We start from the raw sequence: 26,029 nt of genomic DNA on the forward strand, positions 1-26,029 counted from the left end.
ACTTCAGGACTCCAGCTCCCAAGCACCCCTTCAGGTAACCCAACTGGGCTAACACAAGAGGACCACTGCCATTGGCCTATGGGGGATAGAACTTCTCCCAACTCCTGGCTTCAGCTGGTATTAAACAACATATTAGTCCGGCTGGGCACAAAGTTATTTCTTTATCCAGCCTGTCTCCTCATCTGTCCTTCTGTCCTGGCCTCTACGTAAGAAACTGTCCTCCTTCTTGCCTGTTCTCCTCCTACATTGCATATATATTACTACCTACAAATATGCAAACCATATTACAGACCTTCATTTCCATATATAGAGTGAAAAAAAAGTATAGTAAATATATATTGAAAGAAACAAGAAAAAAAAAAAAACAAGAAAAAGGTTTTTGCTTCCATCCTGTAAATTGTCAATATTATCATTATTATTCAAGAAATGTGGATATCTGCTGAGTAATCTCAAAACGACTGAGTCCAGGATGGGACTGACTGAGAATGGCAAGTGGCTGGCTTTATAAGTGCTGCGAAAGAAGAGGAGAGTCCAATGGGGCACAAGCGGAAGTGAGATCAATAAGAGAGCGTGGCCTAGAGCCGGAAGTAGAACCTAGTTGGGGTTTAGTTGGTCTTTCCTTTAATTGATCTGCAAAGGAGAAAAGACATTAGTGCTCTTCGTCAACCCCTGACCCGGCGTTTTACATTTAGTTAAGCCTATTGGCTGCCTCCCATGTGCACGTGTGCGACAATATATATATATATATATATTTTTTTTTTTTAAACAGTGCAGTAAAAATAATTGGACACACCTAGAAATGTTCATGTTTATGACAGAAGTTGATACCTTTTTTATCAAGAAAACAATAAATTGATATAAAAATACAGCCAAAAAATTACTAGAGTTGCTAACAGCTATTACTGCTTGAAATGACTGATTTCTAATCTTTTATTATCATATTATTGTAAAGCTCTATTTTCAGCAGCTACTTCTTCAGTGTCTTAATGGTTTTAGCTCATTCTTAGTTATTTTAAATGCTAGTTGGTAATTGGAGAAACCTTTGCATTTACATTAGCACTACTTAAATCTGCTACTTTGTTCACTCAGGTTGAAGGGTGCTGGAATTTCTAAAGTTTAGTTCTGGGTTCAAAAATGACCAAAATGAACAGCCTTCTAAAGAAACATGTCAGCCTATTTGTTTTTCAGATCAAAGGTTGCCAGATTGTCAAGAAACTGAATATTTTGTAATAATGTGTTATTCAAACATAAAAAATAAATAAATGGAAAGACACACGAGATGAGCAACTTTGACTATGCTTCTAATACCCAGAAATTAAAGCCTAAAATGGAATGGTGCAATTGGCAAAAACATTGAACGGGCAGCAGTTCTGTGAATAAAAACACTTTGTTAGTGAGAGACTTTAGAGGATAATTGCAGCCAAATTCACAAATGCCTAAATATTACATCACCTTTGATTTTTCTCTGCTCTTCCAAAGTAAAATTTAAAGGTCATATCTGGCCCTTCACATCCAGTTTCAGTTTGCTTTTCTTTAAACGAGATTGACTAATCTGACATCCTGATTTCATAAACATATTATATAGATTTATAAGGTCATTATTGTCACGTGTACAATGAATACAGTGAAATTCTTACTTACAAGTGCTCATCAATATGTAACATGTCACAACTCTCCAGCACCTACACGCTGTAAGATGCATTAACTACTATCTTCTCATTAGCTTTCCTTGCACTTGGCATTGCTTTAATTTGTTATACAATTTGGAATGGGAACCTGGTTAATACCTTGAATTCACACAGTTATCAAAATATATATGTGAAATATCAATATTCAGCTGATAAAGACTACATAGAAAAACCAACAAAACTGGTTTTAATGACCATACAAACAGTAGGCATTCCATTATATATTGCCTTGAAGATCATTCTCAAAAGCCTAATAATAAAAACGATCCACACATTATATCTGAAGATAGCAGTTATGTTATTGATTTGTGTGGCATTCTGTAGTTTCTTCTTCTGAATGCTTCTCATGTGTACTGTGTGGTCAGAGTCTATTTTTCCTTGGCATTGTGAAGCATACAGAAAATTACATCCCCCAAAACAGATCATCACTGAATGGAATGTGCTCCTTCCATCACAGAATCACAACAGACAGGGTATGGTAGGGCTGTTCACTTGGGCATTTATCCATCATCATCCATCTGGTAAATGGTCTGTGTTTTGGGTCAGGTTCATTTTTTTGTGTTATAGTTAATTGTGCTGTTGCAGTCAAGGTTCATTCAAAGAAGGTAGAGTTATTTCTGTTACACACATTATTTGCTTCTCCTTTTACTTTTTATTTTAGACACTCATAGCCTCAATGCAACTTGTGGGTGGGGTGCCTGCTGAGCCAGTCTTAGTGTGTTCCTGGCTTTCCTTAATAAAATAAATAAACAGCTATTTATTTAGTGCGTATTTCAGCACCCCAGTTGTTACGGGCTTCCTGAAACACTTGTATTTGCATACCTGTCAAGACGACCTTTAAACTTTTTGACATTAGAGGCTTTTCACATACAGAAATACATCTCATCATAAATGGTGAAATGAACAGTAGCTAAATACAACCTTTCTCTGAAACAGAACGCCCACGCATTGTACAGTGGTAAATATGGTAATCGTATATAAAGGGAAGTTGTTCAGTTTGGTTTCATTTGTTTGAAACATTATGGATATATATTCCAAAGACTTAAATTCTTGTACTATATAGACAATAATTCTGAAACATAATTAAAAATTTAGAAGCTGGTTTTCCGGTGATTTCTGCTTAATGATTTGAACAGGGGGATGGTAAAGCAGATTGGTTGTAAGTGAATAATTGTCCTGGAACACAAATGTCATGTGATCCAATGCAAACAATGATATCTGAACCACACTGTGGTAAAGTGAATTAGGGGTCCAAAGTAGTGCAGAAATTATAAATAAGAACAGTGAACTCGGACGTGGTGGGTGTTGGTACATGTCACTGGAAAACTGTGTGGCTGCAGGGTGTTCAATGACTAAGCTGACCAATTGCTTGTTAACAAGTAGGTGCGATCAGATCAGCTGTTCATCACTGACATTTCACAGGACAGTAAGCACCTGCACCCACAGAGAAACAAAGTTTCTGAGTAAAAGAGGGGAGAGGAGAGGAATGCAGAAGAAATACAGGAGTAATATTAGGAGAAACAATTTGGAAAAGAGCAAGGAGAAAATTAGGAGGTTGAGCCAGTGTGATGAATCAAGGTGGTCTGATGACCTAGCAAGGGAGGGAGGTGGCACTCCAGGGGCAGATCGCTAATGCTGAGCAATCCGGAGGAGCAGGAGAGAGCAAGTGCTCTATGGGAAAGATACAGACCAGTCAAGGTGGCTGGCATAAGTGCCAGAATGGAGACAGCGCCTGCTGGTGTCTCAGCTCAACTGCAAAGGAACACTGGGTGAGTGGGGGAGTTGGAGAAAGTGCAGTGTACAGGTATGTGGGCTCACAGAAGAATAAAGAGAAAAGATACACGATTTTAACCCTGATTTGAATTTATACATGGATTTTTAACCTGCACAGCGATGCTGTGTTTATCTTGGATTATTTACTATCGAATTTGAAGTGCACTTTACCTGGACACTGTTTGTTGGAACACAATTCACATTTGCACCCACTGTTTGTATCTTCAATGCACTAGTCCATCTGATTTCATGACTATCAATGTCCCAGGTAGAAAAAGATGCCAAGGCTGCGGGCACCTGGACTTCACACACCCTCCTGAGAGTAGGATTCAAAAAGATTGAGAATGACGTATTATTGTTATTTATTGGTATTGTCAACCTAACTATGGTCACTCTGTGTGATACAGTAAATCCATTCAAATGTTGTGTATATCACACATAAATGTACATGTAAACCACTAGGATTTTAACCTATTTTCAAAAGACTACATATTTTTAATATGAAACATCTGAATCACCACTGCTAGTTCAGCTGACAGCCCCAGTGCAGAGAAGTTAAGTAGAACCAGTAAATTCTTATTGGGGAAAAATGTATTACTATTTCAAACATAGGTATTAAGTTCACTCAGAAAATATAATACTTAACATTAAAGAGTCAACATTACTTAGAACATAGTAGACACAAACACAGGCCACAGTGAACCAATTATATTCTGTGTTCAGGGAGGGATAAAATAATGAATTATTAGGTAAAAAAGTGATACAAATACTGAAATGGAAAAAGCTATACTCTATTATTATGATACTCTGGACTAATCTTGATATCTAATAACTTGCAACACCACAATGAAAACATACAAGATCTAAGAGAATTAAAGTACTTTTTAAATTAGTATATAAATATTTTAACACCATATTTTGACACCATAAAACAAAAATGGCAAAAAAGTCTTTGAACTCTCCAAATCTGAAGAAAAATAAAAGATTTTTTTTAATGGTTAAAAGGATGTGAATATTAAATATTTATACATATACAGTTAGGTCCATAAATATTTGGTCAGAGACAACTTTTTTCTACTTTTGGTTCTGTACATTACCACAATGAATTTTAAATGAAACAACTCAAATGCAGTTGAAGTGCAGACTTTCAGCTTTAATTCAGTGGGGTGAACAAAACGATTACATAAAAATGTGAGGCAACAATCAGATGCATTACACTAATAAACAATATGCAGTCAGTTTCAGTGTATTTATAAAGCCGCGTCAGGAATGTGGATCTTAGAAAGAAAGGGTGACCACACAGGAACAGTAGCACTGCTTTGACGCTGGGTGCCGCCAGTCTGCAAAACCGAGCGGAGAAATTGCGTACGCCAAGGTATGAGGTACCGTGGAAATGTGCGTGGCTTTACGCCAAGTTTAGGTTTTATACATCGCGACTTGAGCGTGGAAACGTTCGTACGCAACATTTCTGTGCGTACGCACCGTTTATACATGAGGCCCCTGATCTTAACCCAATTGAGCATACATTTCGCTTGTTGAAGACTAAACTTCAGACAGAAAGGCCCACAAACAAACAGCAACTGAAAGCCGCTGCAGTAAAGGCCTGGCAGAGCATTAAAAAGGAGGAAACCCAGCATCTGGTGATGTCCGTGAGTTCAAGACTTCAGGCTGTCATTGCCAGCAAAGGGTTTTCAACCAAGTATTAGAAATGAACATTTTATTTCCAGTTATTTAATTTGTCCAATTACTTTTGAGCCCCTGAAATGAAGGGATTGTGTTAAAAAAATGCTTTAGTTGCCTCACATTTTTATGCAATCGTTTTGTTCACCCCACTGAATTAAAGCTGAAAGTCTGCACTTCAACTGCATCTGAGTTGTTTCATTTAAAATTCATTGTGGTAATGTACAGAACCAAAACTAGATATAACTATATTATATATATATATATATATATATATATATATATATACACACATATACATACACATACACACACACACACACACACAGAGGCATGGGCAAAAGTAGGTTTACAGTTGTTTGTATGGAAAGACACATACACGTTATGATTATTACAATAGCTTTATTAACTTTATTACCTCAAAAGAATGTCACAATAGCACAGTGCACTTAACAGCCATCTTATAAGTGCTCAGATTGCTGGCCTTGTGTACTCACAACTATAAATCAACTATTGCCCACCTCTGTATATATTATATACACACAGTTCTGCTTTATGATATCACAGGCTTTAAAACTTATAGGTTGAAGGTGAATGACTGTTCTGAAACCTAGTCTTGTTGTTTCAAAAACAACAGAAATGTAGGGATATCAGATCTGCCATCCCAGCAGCACTGGAAAAAAGGCCTATACCAACCCTTTACAGCGTGTCATTTTATCACAGGATCAAATCACCCACACTACCTCACTTGCACATGCCCAGTTTGAAACTGACAGTTAGCTTAAGAAAATATGGAAGAATAACAGACTCCATACAGTCAAGACCAGGCATAGGGAGTACAATATGCTAAGAGCCAGCAAAGTATTAAGTACGCATAGTTGAAACAATATTAATTGAAACATGGAAAGTGAAAGTAGTGTCTCTTAAAAACCTACCACATAACAAAACAATCCTGTACCTACTCCCACCTTAGCTACAGTCCTAGATGGATACCTATATTAACCCCATCAGCTTCTTTAGCTAACTTTAGCATTCAGCTTCTTGTGCTATACTTTAAAACTTAGTTTAGTCATTTATTAACTGCTACATTATAATATTATTGATTAATCAAACGTGATTACAATATGACAATTGTTCAATTTTTGTAAAATACAATGACTGATCATGGTACAATTTACATAAAATAGAATGATTAAATGAAGCTCTCTGGTCACATAACGCCAGCAGTATGATATTTTTGACCAATGATAAATAATTCTACCTTCTTTACAAAATCATTTTCCCATCTCCAGGTAGAGTGCAAAATGAAGAATGAGACACACGTGAAGCTTGTTTTTCTTCACTTTCACTTGACGGTCGATTTATGTGCACAGATAGTGTTTTAGTATTTAAAGGTATTCACAACTGCCTGTTGCAATTGAACGTGTAGCTCCATAAAGCAGTCTGCATCTGGGAAACAAACATGAAAACTGTAAAATCAGTAAGAGCTGAAGCTACCCAACCAAAGTATAAAGAAGTTAATCCTAGAACTGCTGTGCAAATAATATGGACTATAAAAACCAATAACAATAATGCAATGATGCAGAGTGGTAAACAGCATTTAAGAAATATTCAAATACAGTATAAAGTAATGCAAGTCACAATCCTTATTCAACTGATCTCAGTTTTTGCATTCAAATAGTTTTTTAGTACATGTAATCATATTTAAATACTGACAGCCCTACTTAGCATATTCTGCTCAGTTACATGGTTTCCCTATTTCATCTTCATCAAGAGAAATTCTTGCATAGGGTTAATGTTTCAAGCCTGGTTTTACTGTCAACTTAATGTATGGCTCTATTGAACTTTACACTCATGCGGCAAACAATATTTCTCATTTTAAGTTTGTTACTGTTGTATTGTTCTGTCTACATTTTCCTTGTGTGGCATAAATTGAGAGATAAAAATATTCAATGTCATAATGGACCTGGAAGGTTTTCATTATAAGTTCCATCAGTCCCAGAACTACACATGAGATTTGGGTCATCTAATGCAACAGCAGAAGAATTCTCTCCGCTGTGAACATTCAAGTGAAAACTACTCTGGTGTGCACTGTTCTTCGCAGTGTGTACTCTTTTGTGGGCTTCAAGGCCTCCTTGTCTAGCAAACTTCTTGCCACATTCTGTACAGTTAAATGGCTTTTCCACTGAGTTGCAAGATGATGAACTCTCTCTAACGTGAACTTTCTGGTGCAGTTGATATCCACTTTGGTGGGCAAATGTCTTTTCACAAAAAGTACAACTATATGGCTTTTCTCCAGTGTGAGTTCTTTTATGTGTTTGAAGGCTGCATTTTTGTGTGAATCTTTTCCCACATTCAAAACAGACAAATGGCCTCTCCCCAGTATGAATTCGCTGGTGTATTTTAAGAGCACCTTTCCTAGTGTACCACCTTCCACATTCTGAGCAGCCAAATGGTTTCTCCCCAGTATGACTGCTCTGGTGTTGTTGAAGCATTCCTCTTTTTATAAATTTTTTCCCACATTCAGTGCATTCATATTTCTTTTCTCCAGTGTGAATCTTCCGGTGGCGTTGCAAGCTGTATTTGTGTGGGAATATCTTCCCACACTCAGGACACTCATGAATGACTTTGACTCGGATATTTTGCTGGCTTGGATCTTTTGAATTGTTTAGGATTTGCTTTTCTGCATTTGTCTTGTTGCTGGTTTTACTTCCAAATTGAATATTCTGGTCAAATGTAGGATTCCCCAGCTTCTTTAACATAATAAGATATTTTGGAAAACTGTGAGGGGGCACTGTGATGGAAATATTATTGCTTTTCTCACCAACATTCCTCCAAGTGACATTCACTATGGAACAATAAAAACAAACAAAAAAACTTTTATTAGACAAATAAAAACAAACCAATTTAAAAAAACACCACTGTACTGTCTTTAAGAAAATATCATAAATGAATGAGAAAACAGCCTATTAAACTAGTCAGGTTCATTTTTACAGTTATGGCTGATTATCACAAAATTTAGCACTGGAGGTGACATATCCCACCAAGGTCACACATGTGGAAAAAATTGACACTAACTGCTGTCAATGGATGCAAATATACAAAGAAAAGAGAAGTTTTTATGCTGCTTTTTCACTAGCACATGTCCTGGAGTATAGGCAATAGGATTCTCTATAGGCATTATGCAAATTTGTTTATCAAAATGAAGAATTTAAATTTGTCTCTAAACCTTAACTCTAATCCAATCTAATGATTTGAGAACTGAGCTTACAGCATTTGGTGAGAATTCCTAACTTAAGTTACAACCTTTCTGTACTTCCAGTTAAAATAATGGCTTCTACAGCCTAGAATAAAATATTACAGTAGATAATGCTGCTTGACACAAATGAATGCAGTACAGGGCATCATATATACAGGAAGAAATGGTCTCAACAATGACAATTAACCAATCTGAATTTAATAACAACATTCAACCTAATATTAGTATCAATAGCTTTATGGATTTCAAACTCAGCAGTCAGCTTTCAGATATTGCAAATCACAAAATATCACAACTTATATGTACTCCAGTAAACGTTAATGACAGAACTGTACATTTTATAATTGATTTCTCAAATCAAATATATTACATGTCTCTTACACCTAATTCCAATGAAGCTGTTGGTAAATATTCAGTATTTACGCTGAACATAAGTAATACATTTTTAATGAACAATGTTATTTAATGATTTCTTTTAGACCAGGGGTCTCCAACTCCAGTCCTGGAGAGCTACTGAGGCTGCAGGTTTTCATTCTAACCCTTTTCTTAATTAGTGACCAGATTTTGCTGATAATTAACTCTTTGCCTTAATTTTAATTGATGCACATCTTAAGACTCAGGCCCCTTAATTATTTTTTTACTTAATTAGCAAACAAACAATATTAAGACACAAAATGTACTAACACATAAGCAACAACCTGTGTCCATCACACAATAACTGAAAATAAAGAAAGGTGACGGCCTCAGTAATGGTGATCTGCTCAGGTCCACAAAACATTTTGACTGCATTCTTAAAAAAGAAAATCAACAATTTTGGAAATGTCTGCCATAGCGCAATGAACACCGTGGAATTAAATAACAGGATAATTAGCATCGGGAATTGGCTTCAAATTAAAAAATTTAATGAAGTGAAGTTGGTTGGAGTTTGAGGCCCCCACTTAGTTGGTCATCTGTTGGCTCACTTCACATCAAATTTATGTTTAGGTACTGTTTAAAAAAAAAAAGAATCAATTCAGCGGTCACAGTCTCAAGAAAAGTCAATTAAAACAAAGGGAAATAGTTAATTAGCAGCAAAAACTGGTCACTAATTAAGAAAAGGGTTAGAATGAAAACTTGCAGCCACAGTAGCTCTCCAGGGGCCTCATGTATAACGCTGTGCGTAGAACTCACACTATAACATGGCGTAAGCACAAAAGCAGGATTGTGCGTACACACAGAAAAATCCAGATGCAGGAATCTGTGCGCACGCAAAATTTCACGTTCTTCCACTACATAAATCCCGATCAGCGTGAAAAGTAACGCACGTGCCTTCTGTCCCGCCCCAACTCCTCCCAGAATTACGCCTCTTTGAATATGCAAATCAATATAAATAGCCTTCTGTGAAAAGACAATGGGAAAAGCACAGGGGAAAATATAAGAATTTCAGCGAATACCAAGTGGAGGCAAAGGAAAAACGTACTATTTGTTGGTTTAAACAGTGGTATAATCAACAAAAGAAAGTTGATCGAGTGACAGAGTGTCAGGAAAAACTCGAAAGATCAAATTCACAAAGTCGCACAGTGCCCGAAATAAAAAAGAAATCACATATCAAAGTCGCTGTGAAAAGGCGAGTCGTAGCCCACCGTCTGAGTGTCATATGAAAGCGTATTAGGGTACAAACAAAAAACATAGGCACACAGTGGGGGAAAAAGCACGAAATGTCAACTTTAATCTCGAAATTTCCACTTTAATCACGTAGTTTATTTTGCCATTAAAGTAGAACATCATAAACTTCATCTTAAAATCGTTTATTTTACTAGTTTCTCAAGTAGCATGTTAAAGTCTTTGTTCTGTATTTGATCTTCTATGTGCTCTGTGTGTGTGAATCACTACGTGCTTCCGTTCTTTCTCTTTCTCCGACAGGACACAGAATGCATTACATTCGAGATATTACAGCTCTCTGAATAATTAAAATACTGAGATGTATACGTGATATCATTTTCATGATGATAGGAATGAAAGCATGTTATTAAACATGGGAACACGGTGGCGCAGTGATTGTTCATATCTCACGCAAGAGGCTTGCGGTGCCATGTGCGACCTTCGATGAAATAATTTATTACAGAAGTACTGTCTCTTTCAAATGTAGTAACCTCCAATTCCTGTCCATACTTTTCTTTCTCCAATCGCCACACAATCAGCTCTGTAATAGACGTTAAGCCATTTTTAAGCTTAGAACGCCGATTCTTCAAAACTTTTAAGGAACATTGAAATATCTTCGTTGTACATGTTTTATTATTCTATTCGTCTATCCTTCCAGTGTCGTGTCAGCAAGAATACAGCGCAAGGCAGAAGCTATCCTTGAACTAGCTATACGCTGCGGCACCGTGTCCTCACATGTTTAATTATTAACAATACAGATTACTTAAATGAAGTTAAAGTTTTATCTGTATACTATAAGCAACATATTTTGCTGCATTTCATCTTAAAAATGATATTGTCATCATACGCGCTTTATAAAGTAGCGCAGGTTGTGCAATATTATAACTGTAGTGTAAGTTTACAGTGAGGTGATTGTACTTATAAGTACAAACAGTTCTACAAGGAGCACTTGATAGACTGATTGAGTGCGTTTATAGTTATTGGGATGAAACTGTTTCTGAAACGCGAGGTCTGTACAGGAAAGGCTTTGACGCTTTTTGCCGTGGTTGAGGTAGTGTGTACTTGAAACTGTATACCGATAATTCTCTTTCCAATCATCTGCTGCTGTGATTCACACTCAGATACAGTGATATAAATACTCCGAGTGGTGCAGTGAGAGTAATATGGAAAAAGATGATCCGCAGTGGCAACCCTTAACGGGAACACCAAAAAGAACAACAAGATGCAGTGAGTGTAAAAACGCTAAAGCAGTTATGGTATTTGGAATACTATGGCTATTCCCTGGCCAATTATATTGCTACAGGTTAATTACAATCAGATGCATTACACTAATAAACAATATGCAGTTAATTTCAGTGTATTTATAAAGCCACGTCAGGAATGTGGAGCTAAGAAAGAAAGGATGAGCACACAGGAACAGTAGTTTGACCATTCTGTGGACCATTATATTGTTACAGGTTAATTACAATCAGATGCATTAAATTTATGAACGATAAGCGGTTAATTTCAGTGTATTTGATAAAGCCGCCGCCGTGGATGTGGATCTAAGAAAGAGTAACCACACAGGAACAGTAGCACTGCTTTGACGCTGGGTGCCGCCAGTCTGCAAAACCGAGCGGAGAAATTGCATACGCCAAGGTATGAGTTACCGTGGAAATGTGCGTGGCATTATGCCAAGTTTAGGTTTTATACATCGCGATTTGAGCGTGGAAAGGTTCGTACGCAACATTTCTGTGCGTACGCACCGTTTATACATGAGGCCCCAGGACTGGAGTTGGGAGACTCCTGTTTTAGACCAAAAAGAAATCTGTAACCTCACAACTAAAACACAGCTTTAATGGGGTATGAATCTGAGTAAAAATACAGAAGCTACCTTGACTATTGTAATTACAATTCACAACAGGGCATTACATACTACAATCTTGATTTTATTTATAAGAACAGATTTGCAGACTACTTTATGACAATGAAGTTTCCATCACAATATTTTTGTAAAACAAATTAATGCTAATAAAACTGAACAATACCTCTTCTATTCTGCAATAACACAGTGAATATGTGAAAATTACTTGTAGTTAAATTTGGATAAAAATCAGCCATTATTATAATTAAAAAAAGACAATTACTGACTGTTAATCTGAACAGTATGTTCTTCAGTTTGACTACGGAAGGAAACAAAAACTGCATCTGTTTGTTTAGCAGCACAAGTACAATATACGTTTAGTAAGGATTAAGATATAGGAGGCTCTTTCAGACTCAATGAACATATATCAAAGATGATCAATGCTGGTCATGGAGGACCGCAGTCCCTGCAGGCTTTTGTTCTAACCCAGTTGATTAATTAGGAAACAAAAACAGGTCTTATTTAATATCATGATTTGTTAGTGTTTTAACTGTGCAATGTGAGGTAATTATTAAATCAGTTTTTTTCCTTTGTAATGACATAATCTATACGATTTTAAGCCAAAAATGGATGAGTAATTTTCAGTCTTTTAGTTTCTCTTCAGTTTCCTTCTGAATGCTTTGTTAAGCCAAATACAGTAATCCCTCGCTATATCGCGCTTCGCCTTTCGCGGCTTCACTCCATCGCAGATTTTATATGTAAGCATATTTAAATATATATCGCGGATTTTTCGCTGCTTCGCGGGTTTCTGAGGACAATGGGTCTTTTAATTTCTGGTACATGCTTCCTCAGTTGGTTTGCCCAGTTGATTTCATACAAGGGACGCTATTGGCAGATGGCTGAGAAGTTACCCAACTTACTTTTCTTTCTCTCTCTCTTGCGCTGACTATCTGTGATCCTGACGTAGGGGGTGTGAGCAGGGGGGCTGTTCGCACACCTAGACGATACGGACGCTCGCCTAAAAATGCTGAAAGATTATCTTCACGTTGCTACCTTCTGTGTGCAGCTTTTAAGTATGCTGCACGGTGCTTCGCATACTTAAAAGCTCAAAGGGCACGTATTGATTTTTTTATCTGTCTCTCTCTATCTCTCTCTAACTCTCTCTCTCCCTGCTCCTGACGGAGGGGGTGTGAGCTGCCGCCTTCAACAGCTTTGTGCCGCGGTGCTTCGCATACTTACAAGCCAAACAGCCCTATTGATTTGTTTGCTCCTTTGAAGAGGAAGATATGTTTGCATTCTTTTAATTGTGAGACTGAACTGTCATCTCTGTCTTGTCATGGAGCACAGTTTAAACTTTTGAAAAAGAGACAGATGTTTGTTTGCAGTGTTTGAATAACGTTCCTGTCTCTCTACAACCTCCTGTGTTTCTGCGCAAATCTGTGACCCAAGCATGACAATATAAAAATAACCATATAAACATATGGTTTCTACTTCGCGGGTGGCTCTGGAACGCAACCCCCGCGATGGAGGAGGGATTACTATAGTGCACGATGAATACACACAGGTGTAAATAAAAACAAAATTGATGGGGAACTGTTGGTTCCTTTGTCTTTTGCATCTTATTGCTAATATGGGGGAATTGAAAACATTGAATACAGATGTTTAGACTAAAATAAAACAATTAAGGGTCCAAAATCTTAACAAGCGAGACGACTCAAAATGATGCAGAAAACTGTCACTTGAGCAATAAGTGCTTCATTGGTAATAAATTATTTATCATGAAGCAGCTGGATTGGAACAAGACCTGCAGCCCAACAGGAACAACATCTCTCCCCCCTGAATTAGAGAGTCTGAGTCTTAAATAGCAAATCAATTAAATGAAGTTAATTAGCAGCAAAAAATGACCACTACTTAAGAAAATGGTTAGAATGAAAACCTGTGGCCATTGTGGCCTTCCAGGATTGGATTTGGGCATTGCTGATCTATGGCAATGATGTGAATCAATTCTTTCAATGAGAATTTCACATAATGCATGTAAATGATCTATATAACATTATTACAAAATACATGTTTATACTCTGAGAGATTACTTGTTGTCAACCAAATAAATTTTAAAAATCTTTACTGTAAAAATCATCAGCATGTCACCTGTGGGCTTTTAATCCTCTGGATCACTGCTATGTCCAATCACATGTCAGTACTTCTGCTGCTAACTTATAAGCCGAGACTGAAATATGACGAATGAGCAAGAAAAGCAGTTCAGTGCTGAACTAAAGAAACAGCAAAGACCACAGAACTGATTTGATTACACAAACAAAGAAATGTTTGGAGACTCCTCATTAGACCCTGAGTATGCAAACGTTGCAATGGGAGTCATCAAAGTGAGTGAAAAACTATCCACATATTTGCTAATAAACTTCAGATTATTGGTGATATCAGAAATTTATCAAAGGCACACCACAATGCATTTCTAAACTGAGACAGGTAGAATTTCAGGGCACATTTTAAAAACCAGTAGTAACCAATTAGTTAATGTCATCAGTGACATCTTAAATATTTTACTGAGGACATCTGTGGTTCTCTCCTGCTTCAAAAGAACAATTAATATCCTTGTGTTTAAGAAAATAAAAGTGGACTGTTTGAATGACTATAGACCAATGGCACTCACTACAATCACGAAGAAGTGCTTGAGAGACTAGTGCCGGCACACATTAAACAGAAAAGTCCACCTTCAATTTGCATATCATCACAGAGGATGTCATACTCTTTGGAATTTAAAATATCCTAGAATATCTGAATAATAAAAACTGTTATGCCACAGTCCTATTTAAAGACCTCAGGTCAGCATTTAACACATTTGTACTGTTACAGTTGACCACCAAATTCCTGGGTTTAGAACTTGGTGCCAACCTATAAAATTGGATTTTGGGATCCTAAACAATAGACTTCAACAGATATCATCATGTGTGAAAAGGCAGCATCAACATCCTCCACACTGGCCCTCCAGACCCAGCTCCATTGCCATCATTAAATTGCTGAGGATTCCATTCCAGCATCATAGGCCTGATCACCAACGATGTGCCATCTTACAGAAGAGAGGTTTATCTGCTGACATAAAGGTGCCAAACAATAATCAAAGCCTAAAAGCCAGCAAAACCAAGGAACTAGTCATAGACATCAGAAAGGAGGAAGCAGACCACTCATATTTACATCAGATAGGACGTTTTTGAGAGGATGAGCAGCTTTATATTTCTTGGACTGATTATCACTGACAAGCTGATTTCATTTTAAGCATAACACATTTCAATTCTTGTCAATAAGGCTTACCAATACCGCTAATTCCTCGGATGTCTCCAATTTTTCTATCTGGTCTCACTAACCCCTTTAGGTGCACAGCATCAATCCTCAATGGCAGCATCACAAACAGATATGGCTCATGCTCAGCTTAAAATTGTAAAGCCCTGCAGAGGGTGGTGAAATCACCATTATAACATAACATCTGCCAACTCACAAGGCAGGAAATGGACCTGAACAGAGCAACTGTCCTTCACAAGCCCTATTTCACACTCATAAGGTGCTAATTAGGCACTGTCCATTAACCTTGCCTGCACATTGGTGGGTATATGGGAGTAAAACAACACAGACATGGGAAAAATGTGTAGACTTCCACATGGACAATAACTAGGATGTGCATAGGATTCACATCAAGAATACTCAATCTGTGAGGCAATACTGCTATTGTTATAAGGTTGCTGAAATTGCATTTTTAGTAATTGTGTTTAAGGTTGTGATTGGCTGTAACTTAGTTTATCCCCCACCTGCTTTTCGTGATTGCTCATGTGATACCTGACATCCCTCTCACTTTGATCAGCTTCATCCCTTCTGTCCTTCAAGCAGGGCCTCAGCACAATCCACAGCAACATGCCACAGTAATGTCACTTTAACCATACTATATTTGAAAATGTACATGATACTCTGAACTTGAAAAGGGAAAGTGATCCCTAAAAATAAAACAAAAGTGAATTAACAGATTTGGCTGGTAAAATGTCAATTATTTTCAAAACGGATTAAGTCGAGTAAGTACATATACATACACGTTAATTATAAATACGTTAGTCTAAAAAATGCCCTCCAAATTACTCAACAGGCTAATTGGTCTGTGTATCTTTTAAATTTTACTCGTTCTGGTAATTTCTGAAAATTACTGGCTTCTGCCTAAGGGTAGTGTCTTCTTAAAGTGAACAGACTTCTATAGAAAATGAAAAACGTTTAGAAGACATTCAGGATAAAGCTGTGGGAAGGCCTACATCAATTAATTAATATCCATATTCAAAAGGCATTAAACATGGTTTTAAATACATTCCAGACATATCTGAGTACTGAAAGGCATGCCAGCAACTCAACTGGATCAGGTTATCTTTCCTACAAATATAATGTTGGAATTGTGTGGTATATGGATGTCTCTGTGTAAAACAAAGTTTGAGTGTTCAATTCATTTTAACTGCCTAAATGGTACTTGCTCTGCTCAGTACATTTTATATTTATAACTGACATTTCTTTATGTAATTAGGCATACTTTGGAACAGTTACACATTCAGCATTGCTCCGTTTAGTAATTTATGTCTGGCAGGATCTGATCAGTAATATTTTAGAATAAGCTTTTAAAACACTGAGGATTCTTCTTCTCCATTTACTTATTTTTACTAGCTTTAAGTTTTACTCTGCTGGCTTAGCTCTCTTTCTCAGCGGTGGGGATTGATTGTTTTCGATCTTATGTTTGTAAAAATTGATTTATTTGTATGGAATGTTGTGTGATTTTAATAAAATCAAAAAACAAAAGTGATTTGAGTCTACTGTATCATTCTAACATATGATACTGTCACTTAAAATTTATGCACCAACTGCCTTTCACTGTACATTAACATATACTGAAAAAATCAAATTTAACTGACGCTGCGATTTAAATAGTTGTAATTAGTAACTGATAGGTATATGAAAGGCTCTACATTAAATACATTTCAATTAACTGATTGGCTGAGCAGGAAGAAAGCACTAAAGGTAGAATAGCAACTTTGAAAATCTTTCAAGTATTTAGTCAAAGACAGATCAAGACTGAGGCTGTATAGAAGATTGAAAAGAAAGAAAAAGGTTATGATTCAAAAAACAAAACAAAACAAAAAAAAAACAACTTGTTCATATTATGCAGGAAACAGACTGTAGCATGCATCATGTAACATTCCAGAGTACCCCATTCAAATATGATGTTAAAAACTGTTGAGATACGGAAAACACAAAACTCAATCACCTTTTCAAAAACAAAAAATCCTAATATCATACAATTCTCTAAGAACAAGGCAAAAACAACATTCTATTACATGGGTGTATTTCTCAGTAGGGACTGAAGCGCTTATTAGTATACAAGGAAAAAATGAGAGAAAACACACAACAGACATTTGAAGAAAATCTTGGGCTATGGCACAAGGAAGTTTCATAAACACAGCAAGCAATATTCATCAGGAGTCTGGTGTTGAGTGTAAAAGCAACTAAAAGTTTGTAAAATGGTATGTTAAACATGCCCTTTACAGTTTGCTTCCATTTAGAGAATCCAATTCTCAAAATGTGGAAAATATGAAAAAAATAGGTTTGGTTAAAAAAAAAAAAAAAGGTTAATGCTTGGAACTCAAGCGAAAAGAACTTCCACTAAGTTTAAAATCAAGCATTTTTCCCTTTTCTCCAACTGTCAGCTAAAGTTGGAAATCAACAGTTCTTAACATTGCACCACGCACGCTGTCATATCAACCACCAACTGTAACTTGCTTTCTTTATTCTTCGGTTATAGTCTTGAATAAAAGTACACTTTTATTTATGTGAAAACAGCTGTGTCAGATGGGGTTGTATGGATTGATAAGCAGCTAAGAACTGCTGATTTCAAGTGACGGTGAGATACGAAGAAGGCAGCTTCGCCAGCGTTTGTGTGTCAGGACCCTTTTGGGGGGGGGGGGCGGTAGTATGCATCGTGGTACACTGCAGACCTATAGCGCGTCTTTATGTCAGATGGGGTTGTATGGATTGATTCTGAATGCGACTGCGAGAATGAAAAGTGAATTAAAAAAAAAAAAAAAAAGCTAACCTTTACCAGTATCATAAGTTACACCGGCTGTTACAGACTGAAATCAAATTTATGTTGTTATTCTAAAATTGTAAGAATGAGAGCAGTTCATTTCTCGAAGTGGAGCCGTGCGGGATCGAACTCGCCACCCTCTGATCCCCAGTCAGGAGCTGATACCATTACGCCACCGCGGCGGTTGTAGTAAGAGTGTCAATGTGGCATGGTAACGCGGCTTTTTTTTTTTTGTGCAGTTATATTTTTGAAGAAAAGCGCACGTGTTCTCTTATTTGTACCTTTTGTGAAAGTGTTTCTTTGATATATGGACTTCAGGCTTCATACGTTATATAGTTTATGCCTACATTTTGTCATTTACTATTAGAATATGAAAAACGTTTCTGTTTTAAAAATGTGTTTGCACAGACTACTGAACGGAACGGAACACACATGAAATGCGTGTATTCCAAATAACACTACTGTATATTATTTCCACTCTAAAACTCCACTTCAATCCCAGATAAATCAAGGCAAGCCATGAGCTACGAGAAATTCATTCTAAGTCGGTGGGGGGATGGAATAGCTGGCTGCTAGTAGCTTTTGTTTATCAGCACATTTAGATGACAAAGGACTCTAGCGGAGAGGTGCAAACGGATTTAAGACGCGATTAAAGGTGGGACGGATTTACGAGTTTTTTCGTAGGCTCTGGTAATTCTAGTGTTAAAGATTCAGGAAAGCATTACCAGATAGGTAATTGTGTGTACACACAATATAAAACTGTTCTTGTATTCTACAGGAGTTATATTAACATGTCTTCTTAACAGCTCCTCTCATATTATTGAGAATTTACACCAAAAAATTTCTGCTGTCAATTCAATGAAGTTTAAATGAAATGAAATTTAAACTCCTCCCTGAACTCACTTGGGAGTTAATTATATTATGTCAAAATATACTTTCAAATTACAAGAAAAACCTATTAAATATATAATAACTTTGAAAATGATAATACATCTTACTTATTGCTTGAGAACTAGATGTACAAGTTGGCTCTTCATCCTGTCTCTCTGTGGCACAGTCTTTAGTGGGTCCCTGTGCCTTTGCATGTGTTTTTAGAAACACAACCTTACTGAGTGTCATATAGTCTTTCTGTTTTGCACATTGATCTTCAGAAACAGGCTTCAGTTGACCTTCCAGAGTCTCTGCTATATGTGCAGAACCAGTCTTATTTGCTAGAGTGTTTAAGAAAGCCACATCTGATTTAGAGAACTCCTGTTTTATATCAGCAAGATGTGGTTCATCATTCTCCACATTTCCACAGACTGACTCCTGCTCCCAGTGCTCCTGTTTCACGGGGACAACATGGGTCTCACAGAATTCCTGTTTCACGTGTTCTTGGTCACAGAATTCCTCCTTCACCTCAATAATGTGGAATTCGCATGGCTCCTGTTTAACAGAGACTGGCTCATGATCACATGGTTCTTGTTTCACATGGTGGGAATCCTGTTCAAGTGGTTCTTGTTTCACGTGGACAGGCCAGGGTTCACTGGGCTCCTTTTTAACATGGACATATAATGGTTCCATGCTGCCCACTGCAGGAAGGCAGATAGTCTTCTGTCCTAACTTTTTAACACAGATGTGCCTTTTTATTGTGGAGCTCAAGACCAGCTTGTGCAGGAAATGCCAAAGGAACTCATGGATCAAGACCTTCTCAAAGGCAACCATATTAGTGCAGAGCAAACCTTCTTGGAAAAAAACATCTCCTATAATATCTGTAAGGAAAGAACATAGCGTACAGCTAAACAACAGCAGTTAAAAATCATAAGACAGCATTTATAATCTCATAACCATAGCCAAATGTTAAAAATCAATACAGTGAAGAAGAGCAACTGAACACCTATATAATTTTATTCCCCAACTGTGAAGCAAACTGTATGTTTAAGTTCTGTAACAATTTACACAAAATTTTAGCAAACCCACATGTGCTTAACTTTTATGTAAAGTTATTGATTCTTTGTATTGTTACCTTATATTGTACATTTAAAATAATACAAATATGACAAAATACTTCATACGGTGACTTCCTATTTCTCATACTAAAAATCTGTTTTTAGAAAGTTACTATTATTGCACTGTTTTTAAAGTCAAGGGGAAATTATGACAGAACAGCTGTTCAGGCAAAGTGGCTTATATGGCCAGAAATTTTATTCTTTCTCTAGTCTATCGGTGCAGTCTGTGTCATAATGTTTTCTTCCTCAGTGCTTTAAGAGGGAAAGCACGGCAGTGCACCGATTAGTGCTGCTGCCTTGGCTCCAAGAAACTGGGATTGGAATCGCACTCCGCCTCCCCGTTACTATCTGTGCAGAATGTGCAAGTTCTTTTCGCGCCTGCTCAGATTTCACGAACAGTATTCGAGTTTTACTTTGATTTTGCAGGTCTGACTGCATATTACCTGCAACGGACGTTAATCCCACATTTTAATCGAGTCCGTTACTGACACACTCGCCACCATGTTAATCTTGCAGCCCAATAAACAACTGGACAGCGCAAATTACTTAAATCCCTAAATTATGAACACGAGTATCACCGACAATACAGAATTTTGGCGACACTGAACTTTCGCATCATTCCTGCGCCCATTTCCCATTTATATTAATGCCCAAGTTTTCCCAAATGGGCCTATTCAGCACTTTCCGAAGCTTTTTCTTTTATTAATCGGAGCTCGCACTGAAGCACATTTCCAGCAAATGAAGTGCGTATCTGTCGTTAACGATGATTTTTCCACTTTTCTCTACTTAACCTACTCGTCTGCAAGAAATCATAAACTCATTAGAACTCCCTAATGATGCCAAACACCCAAATAACTCTCACCCTCTGGACACCGCAGTCGCCATTGATGACGTTCTAATATTTGTACGCATGCGTGTTCCATTAATCCCACCAAAGACTTCACTTCCCAGCGACACATTGCGTGGTCTCGAAGCGCTGATCAGTATGTCAAATAGCGCCCCGTAATAATCTATCATAATTCTCTTTTAACAGTGCGTATTTTCAGCAACAAAGGTACTTTCATCACCGTAGGAAAAGAAACAACACATTTTTAAGGAGATGAAATATTAGTGCAATAAAAATTATTGACACTAAGTTTTTCTTATGTTATAAGCCAATCTTCTGTTTCTCTTGCATCTATATAATTTGGGATATTAATGATATGGCATCAGCAAATTTGTATTTTCTGGTTAATATTAGTGACCTATTATATATGTATAATATGAATTTTGATATATAATTGCCCCCAAATTGCCCAGTTTCTTTATTATCGGTAAAGCGTTCCCTGCATTATGAATTTTCCATTGATTTAATGTAAAAGAATTAATGTAGTCTTATATACCCTAGCACTAATGTAACAACGCTTTCTCTTCTAAGATGCATGGAATCCTTTTGGGGAACAAAAAGAACTGGATGGAGACAGATTTCTGTTGTTAATACAAGCTGTATTCTCTGCAGCTGCTAGCACATGGTCAGGCCAAAAACAAAACAATAACAATCTTACTTCCTCTCACATATCCTTCCAGATCTTGAATGCCTAACTTTATAAACACTACTTTCTAACACATTACAACGTAACAGAGAAATTAAAATTGCAGATCTAAATGTAGGTATATTCCTATTCTCATTCTAATATAATGAACATTTACTTCTCTAATTTAATACTTGTGACAACATAACTTTACATTACTCCCTCCCTCAGGAAAGAAACGTCCACGTTTCTAGCCTTGTAAATCTATAACTTAGAAAATACATCAACAAGTTAGCGCTTAATATTTTAACCCATTACAAAGTCTTTAAAACATTTTGGTAGGATGGTAGGGCGACAAAGTTGTTGCTGAGTTGGCTCCTGCGGAACACCTTTAACAGGAGAAAGTGCTTCTGAATTTGTCCCAGATTCCAGCTGAACAGCAGGATTATTGTTTGTGTCGTGTCCAAACTGAGTCAAGTTCTCTTTACCCAGCTGAACCTCTGTTTCCTGTTGCCTCTGAGTAACTGGTACAAAGGGGAGCAAGCCAGATAGTGCAGTCAGTTTAGGTAACTTTCCATGAGGAGGTCTTGGAATGAGTGGCATAGTGGGTGAGGTGGTGTGGAGTGGAGAAGTATATCTCTTCAGACAATTATAATGGACAACTTGTAACTTGGTAGGTTCAAAAGGGCACATTATACGATAAGTTACACCCAAGACATCCCCAGAAGAAGCCATGCGCTCCACAATTTTAAATGGTCCTTTCCAGTGAGGGGACAGTTTCTGACGTGTAGAAGTAGGGTCATGCAACCAAACAAACTCTCCTGGGGAGTATGGCTCATGTCTGACAAGGCAATCATAAAAATGCTTCTGTTGTTTGTGAGCCAACTGGTTATTCCTAGCAACAGTCTGGAAAGCCACTTGGAATTTATTTCTCAGTTGGTTAACATAGTCCACAGGCGTTCCGGAAGCAATTGTAGTGGTCGTTGAACCCGATGAAAATAGAAGGTCAGCAGGCGTCCGAGCCTCTCTACCATGCAAAAGAAAGAAAGGTGTATAACCTGTGCTAGAGTGTGTGCTGGTGTTGTATGCAAATGCCACAGGGTTCAAAAATTCATCCCATTCCCCTAAATGTTGCAGCAGGGTTTGTTTCAACTGTTCAATTAGAGTCCGGTTGAACCACTCTGCTAGGCCATCCCCCTGTGGATGGTAAGAGCTGGTTTTGACTTTTTTTACATTTAGTAATTGACAAAGATAATGAATCAAATCTGACTCAAACTGCCGACCTTGATCTGTGAGCAGACGTTCTGGAATACCATGTTGGGTGATAAAGTTCTCAAAAAAACATTGAGCAACTGTAGTGGCACGTTGGTCCTGTAAAGCATAGAGGTTTACAAACTTTGTGAAGTAGTCTTGTATGACTAAAGCATATCTATTACCACGTGAGGTGAGTGGCAGTTCCAAAATGTCTGCTGCTACAATTTCAAAGGGTTTTGTAGAGGTCACTTTTTGGAGGGGTGCACAGTGGTGAGGGACAGGTGTACGGCATGCTGCACAACTTGGACACTGCTCACACCATTTTTGGATGTCACGAGCCATATAAGGCCAGTAACAAAAACGATTTGCTCTGTGTAAGGTTTTGTCAATGGCGAAATGTCCAGATACTTTGTTACCATGTACAAATTCCAGAGCGTCTGGTACAAGTGATGGGGAGATGACTACTTGATATACTAGATCTGTGGCAGGAGAAAAGTGTACTTTACGGCAGAGCAGGTTGTTATGGATAGTGAGGTGATGAAATTCTTGCCACAGTTTCTTTAGTACAGGTACAGCTTGTTTGATCTGCCAGTAAGGAGGATGATGGCCAACAGTTATCCATTTAATAACCTCTGATAGCATAGGATCACTTTGCTGATGTTCATAAATGGTGTGTCCATTTGTGGCTAGGGTACAAGAAAACTCTGAAAATGAATCAGACTGTGATCCAGGTGGCAGAGTTGTAGAAGAACCAGGATCCGTCAAAGGAAGATGGTAACTACATCCACAAATTGAATGGTGTAAGTCAGCATCTGTATTATGGTGAGAGGGGTCAATAGCAGATGATGGCAAGGCACCTGCATTTTCCAAATCTGTAGCTATACAAGTGACCAGCCGCCGAGAAAGTGCATCAGCATTCTTATGAGCATTACATTGTATTACATGTAATACAACCCAGTCAAAAGTGTCAAGTTCAAGAGCCCATCGAGCACGTCGGCCTGTTCTGTCCCCATCAATGGGTATTTGCCTCAAGCCAAGTAGAGGTTTGTGGTCCGTTATGATTTTAAATGGCAGTTTGTAAAGGTAGTGACGGAACTGTTGTACAGCCCAGACGATGGCCCATAGCTGTCTGTCATATGCAGACCACTTTTTCTCATTTTTTGTTAACACATGGCTGGCATAGGCCATAACACGCTCCTGCTTATTGCTGACCTGTGCCAGCACTGCACCAATTGCAGTCCCAGAGGCATCTGTGTAAAGCAGAAAAGGTTCTGAAAAATCAGGGAATGCAACAATATGAGGATTAGACAAGGCATTCTTCAAATAACAAAAAACTTCTTCACAGGCAGGTGTCCATGTGAACACAGCATATTTTTCAGTAAGAGCATGGAGTGGTGCAGCATGGTGTGCAAAGTTTTGTATAAACTTCCTATAATAGGAACAGAGCCCAAGAAATGCACATACCTCAGTCTGCGAACCAGGAGTAGGCCAGTCTCTTACACTCTGGATGTTTCTCGGGTCAGGCTCAATGCCCTGTCGGGATATAATATGGCCCAAAAATGTAACGTGATCTCTAGCAAAACTGCATTTGGAAGGGTTTAGCTTAAGTCCACTCTTGTAAAATCTAGATAAATAATAATAATAATAATTATTTGCATTTATATAGCACCTTTCTCACTACTCAAAGCGCTCAGCAATTGCAGGTTAAGGGCCTTGCTGAAGGGCCCAACAGAGCAGAGTCCCTTTTAGCATTTGCGGGATCTCCTCCAAGTGTTTCAGGTGGTCATCAAAGGAACAACTGAAAATTAAAACGTCATCCAAGTATACTAAGCAAGTCTCCCATGGAAGGCCACACAGCACCATCTCCATCAGCCTCTGAAATGTCGCTGGAGCATTGGTCAGTCCCATGGGCATCACTTTGAAATGGTATAGTCCATATCCTGTTGTAAATGCAGTTTTCTCCCGGTCACATTCCTCCACTTCTATCTGCCAGTAACCTTGCTGCATGTCCAGGGTGGAGAACCTTGCTGAACCTGCTAAGGCATCTAAAGCATCATCAACTCTTGATAAAGGATGGGAGTCTTTAATTGTGACTGCATTGAGCTTACGGTAATCAAGGCAGAAACGCCAGGACCCATCTTTTTTCCACACAAGTACCACTGGTGCAGCCCAAGGACTGAAACTTTCTTCAATAACATCCGCTTATAATAGTTTGTTAACCTGTTGTTGTATTTCAGCCCTTTGGTCAGGTGTCACACAGTAAGCTCATTGTTTAACAGGTTGGGCATCTCCTGTGCGAATACGATGGGTAATGATGTTTGTACGTCCCTGGTCCTCCGGGCCTTTGATGAACACCCCAGCATACTTTTGTAGTAACATCTCAAGGGACTGTACTTCAGTATACATTAATATTGCTTGGTCCAATTGCACTGGAGGTAAAGTTGTTGCAGGAGCAGGCAAAGTAGTACAACAGGAAGCCATCAGTGGTAGGGGTTCAATAGCAGGCACAGATAAGAATTCCCCTAAATGTTGACCTGCATGTAATTCCAAGTCTTCATTAGAGGGGTTAAGCACTCGTACAATAGTTTACATCCCTCCTCGGGCGGACGTGGAGACAGCGAGTGACATCATTCATTCTGCTGTTGCTAAGTTACAAGCACAGCACCCTGAGGCGCTTGTGCTAATCGCTGGAGACTTTAACCATGTGATGCTGGACAAAACATTACCTGCCTTCTCCCAGTATGTGGACTGTAACACCCGGGGAAATAAGACTATTGATTTACTATATGCAAACATTAAAGATGCATACAGCGCCACCCCGCTGCCTGCGCTTGGGAAAGCAGATCATAACCTGGTTCTGCTTCAGCCTCACTACAAACCAAGAGTGAGGATTCTACCTACAACCACATGATCATTCAGGAAGTGGTCCCCTGAGGCAGAGAAGGCTCTGAGAGAATGCTTTGGAACTACAGACTGGGATATCCTGCAGGGATCACATAGTGAGAACATTGAGGAGGTTGTTGACTGCACCACTGACTACATCAACTTCTGTATGGACATTGTAGTTCCAGTAAGAACTGTACGCTGCTATGCTAACAACAAGCCATGGATTACAAGTGACATCAAGGGCCTTTTGAACCAGAAGAAAAGGGCTTTTAAAGGCGGTGATCAGCATGAGCTCAAGCGCGTGCAGAAGGAACTTAGAGTCCAGCTGAGGGCAGCGAAGAAGCAGTACAGGAGAAAGCTGGAGCAGAAGTTGCAGAATAACAGC

The 26,029-nt window shown here is 38.1% G+C and overlaps 1 protein-coding gene across 1 annotated transcript; it reads right to left on the reverse strand.

Moving 5' to 3' along the window:
- Positions 1 to 4,154: 4,154 nt before the first annotated feature.
- LOC114660785 (zinc finger protein 558-like) lies at positions 4,155 to 20,880 on the reverse strand. Its single transcript, XM_028813681.2, has 3 exons — positions 20,856 to 20,880; positions 19,004 to 19,756; positions 4,155 to 7,989 (listed from the first exon to the last, which is right to left on the reverse strand). Exons 2-3 carry the CDS (start codon positions 19,707 to 19,709, stop codon positions 7,097 to 7,099), a joined length of 1,599 nt encoding a protein of 532 aa, XP_028669514.1. The 5' UTR covers positions 19,710 to 19,756; positions 20,856 to 20,880; the 3' UTR covers positions 4,155 to 7,096.
- Between the last annotated feature and the right edge of the window lie 5,149 nt (positions 20,881 to 26,029).

Source organism: Erpetoichthys calabaricus, chromosome 11 (assembly GCF_900747795.2).
Source record: "Erpetoichthys calabaricus chromosome 11, fErpCal1.3, whole genome shotgun sequence".
Lineage (NCBI taxonomy): Eukaryota > Metazoa > Chordata > Cladistia > Polypteriformes > Polypteridae > Erpetoichthys > Erpetoichthys calabaricus.

Coding starts and splice junctions, on each gene's coding strand:
- LOC114660785 (XM_028813681.2), bottom strand. CDS start 19,709: ATGGTTGCCTTTGAGAAGGTCTTGATCCATGAGTTCCTTTGGCATTTC. Junction 7,990..19,003: donor ATCTAGTTCTCAAGCAATAA/GTAAGATGTATT, acceptor ATTGTTCCATAG/TGAATGTCACTTGGAGGAAT.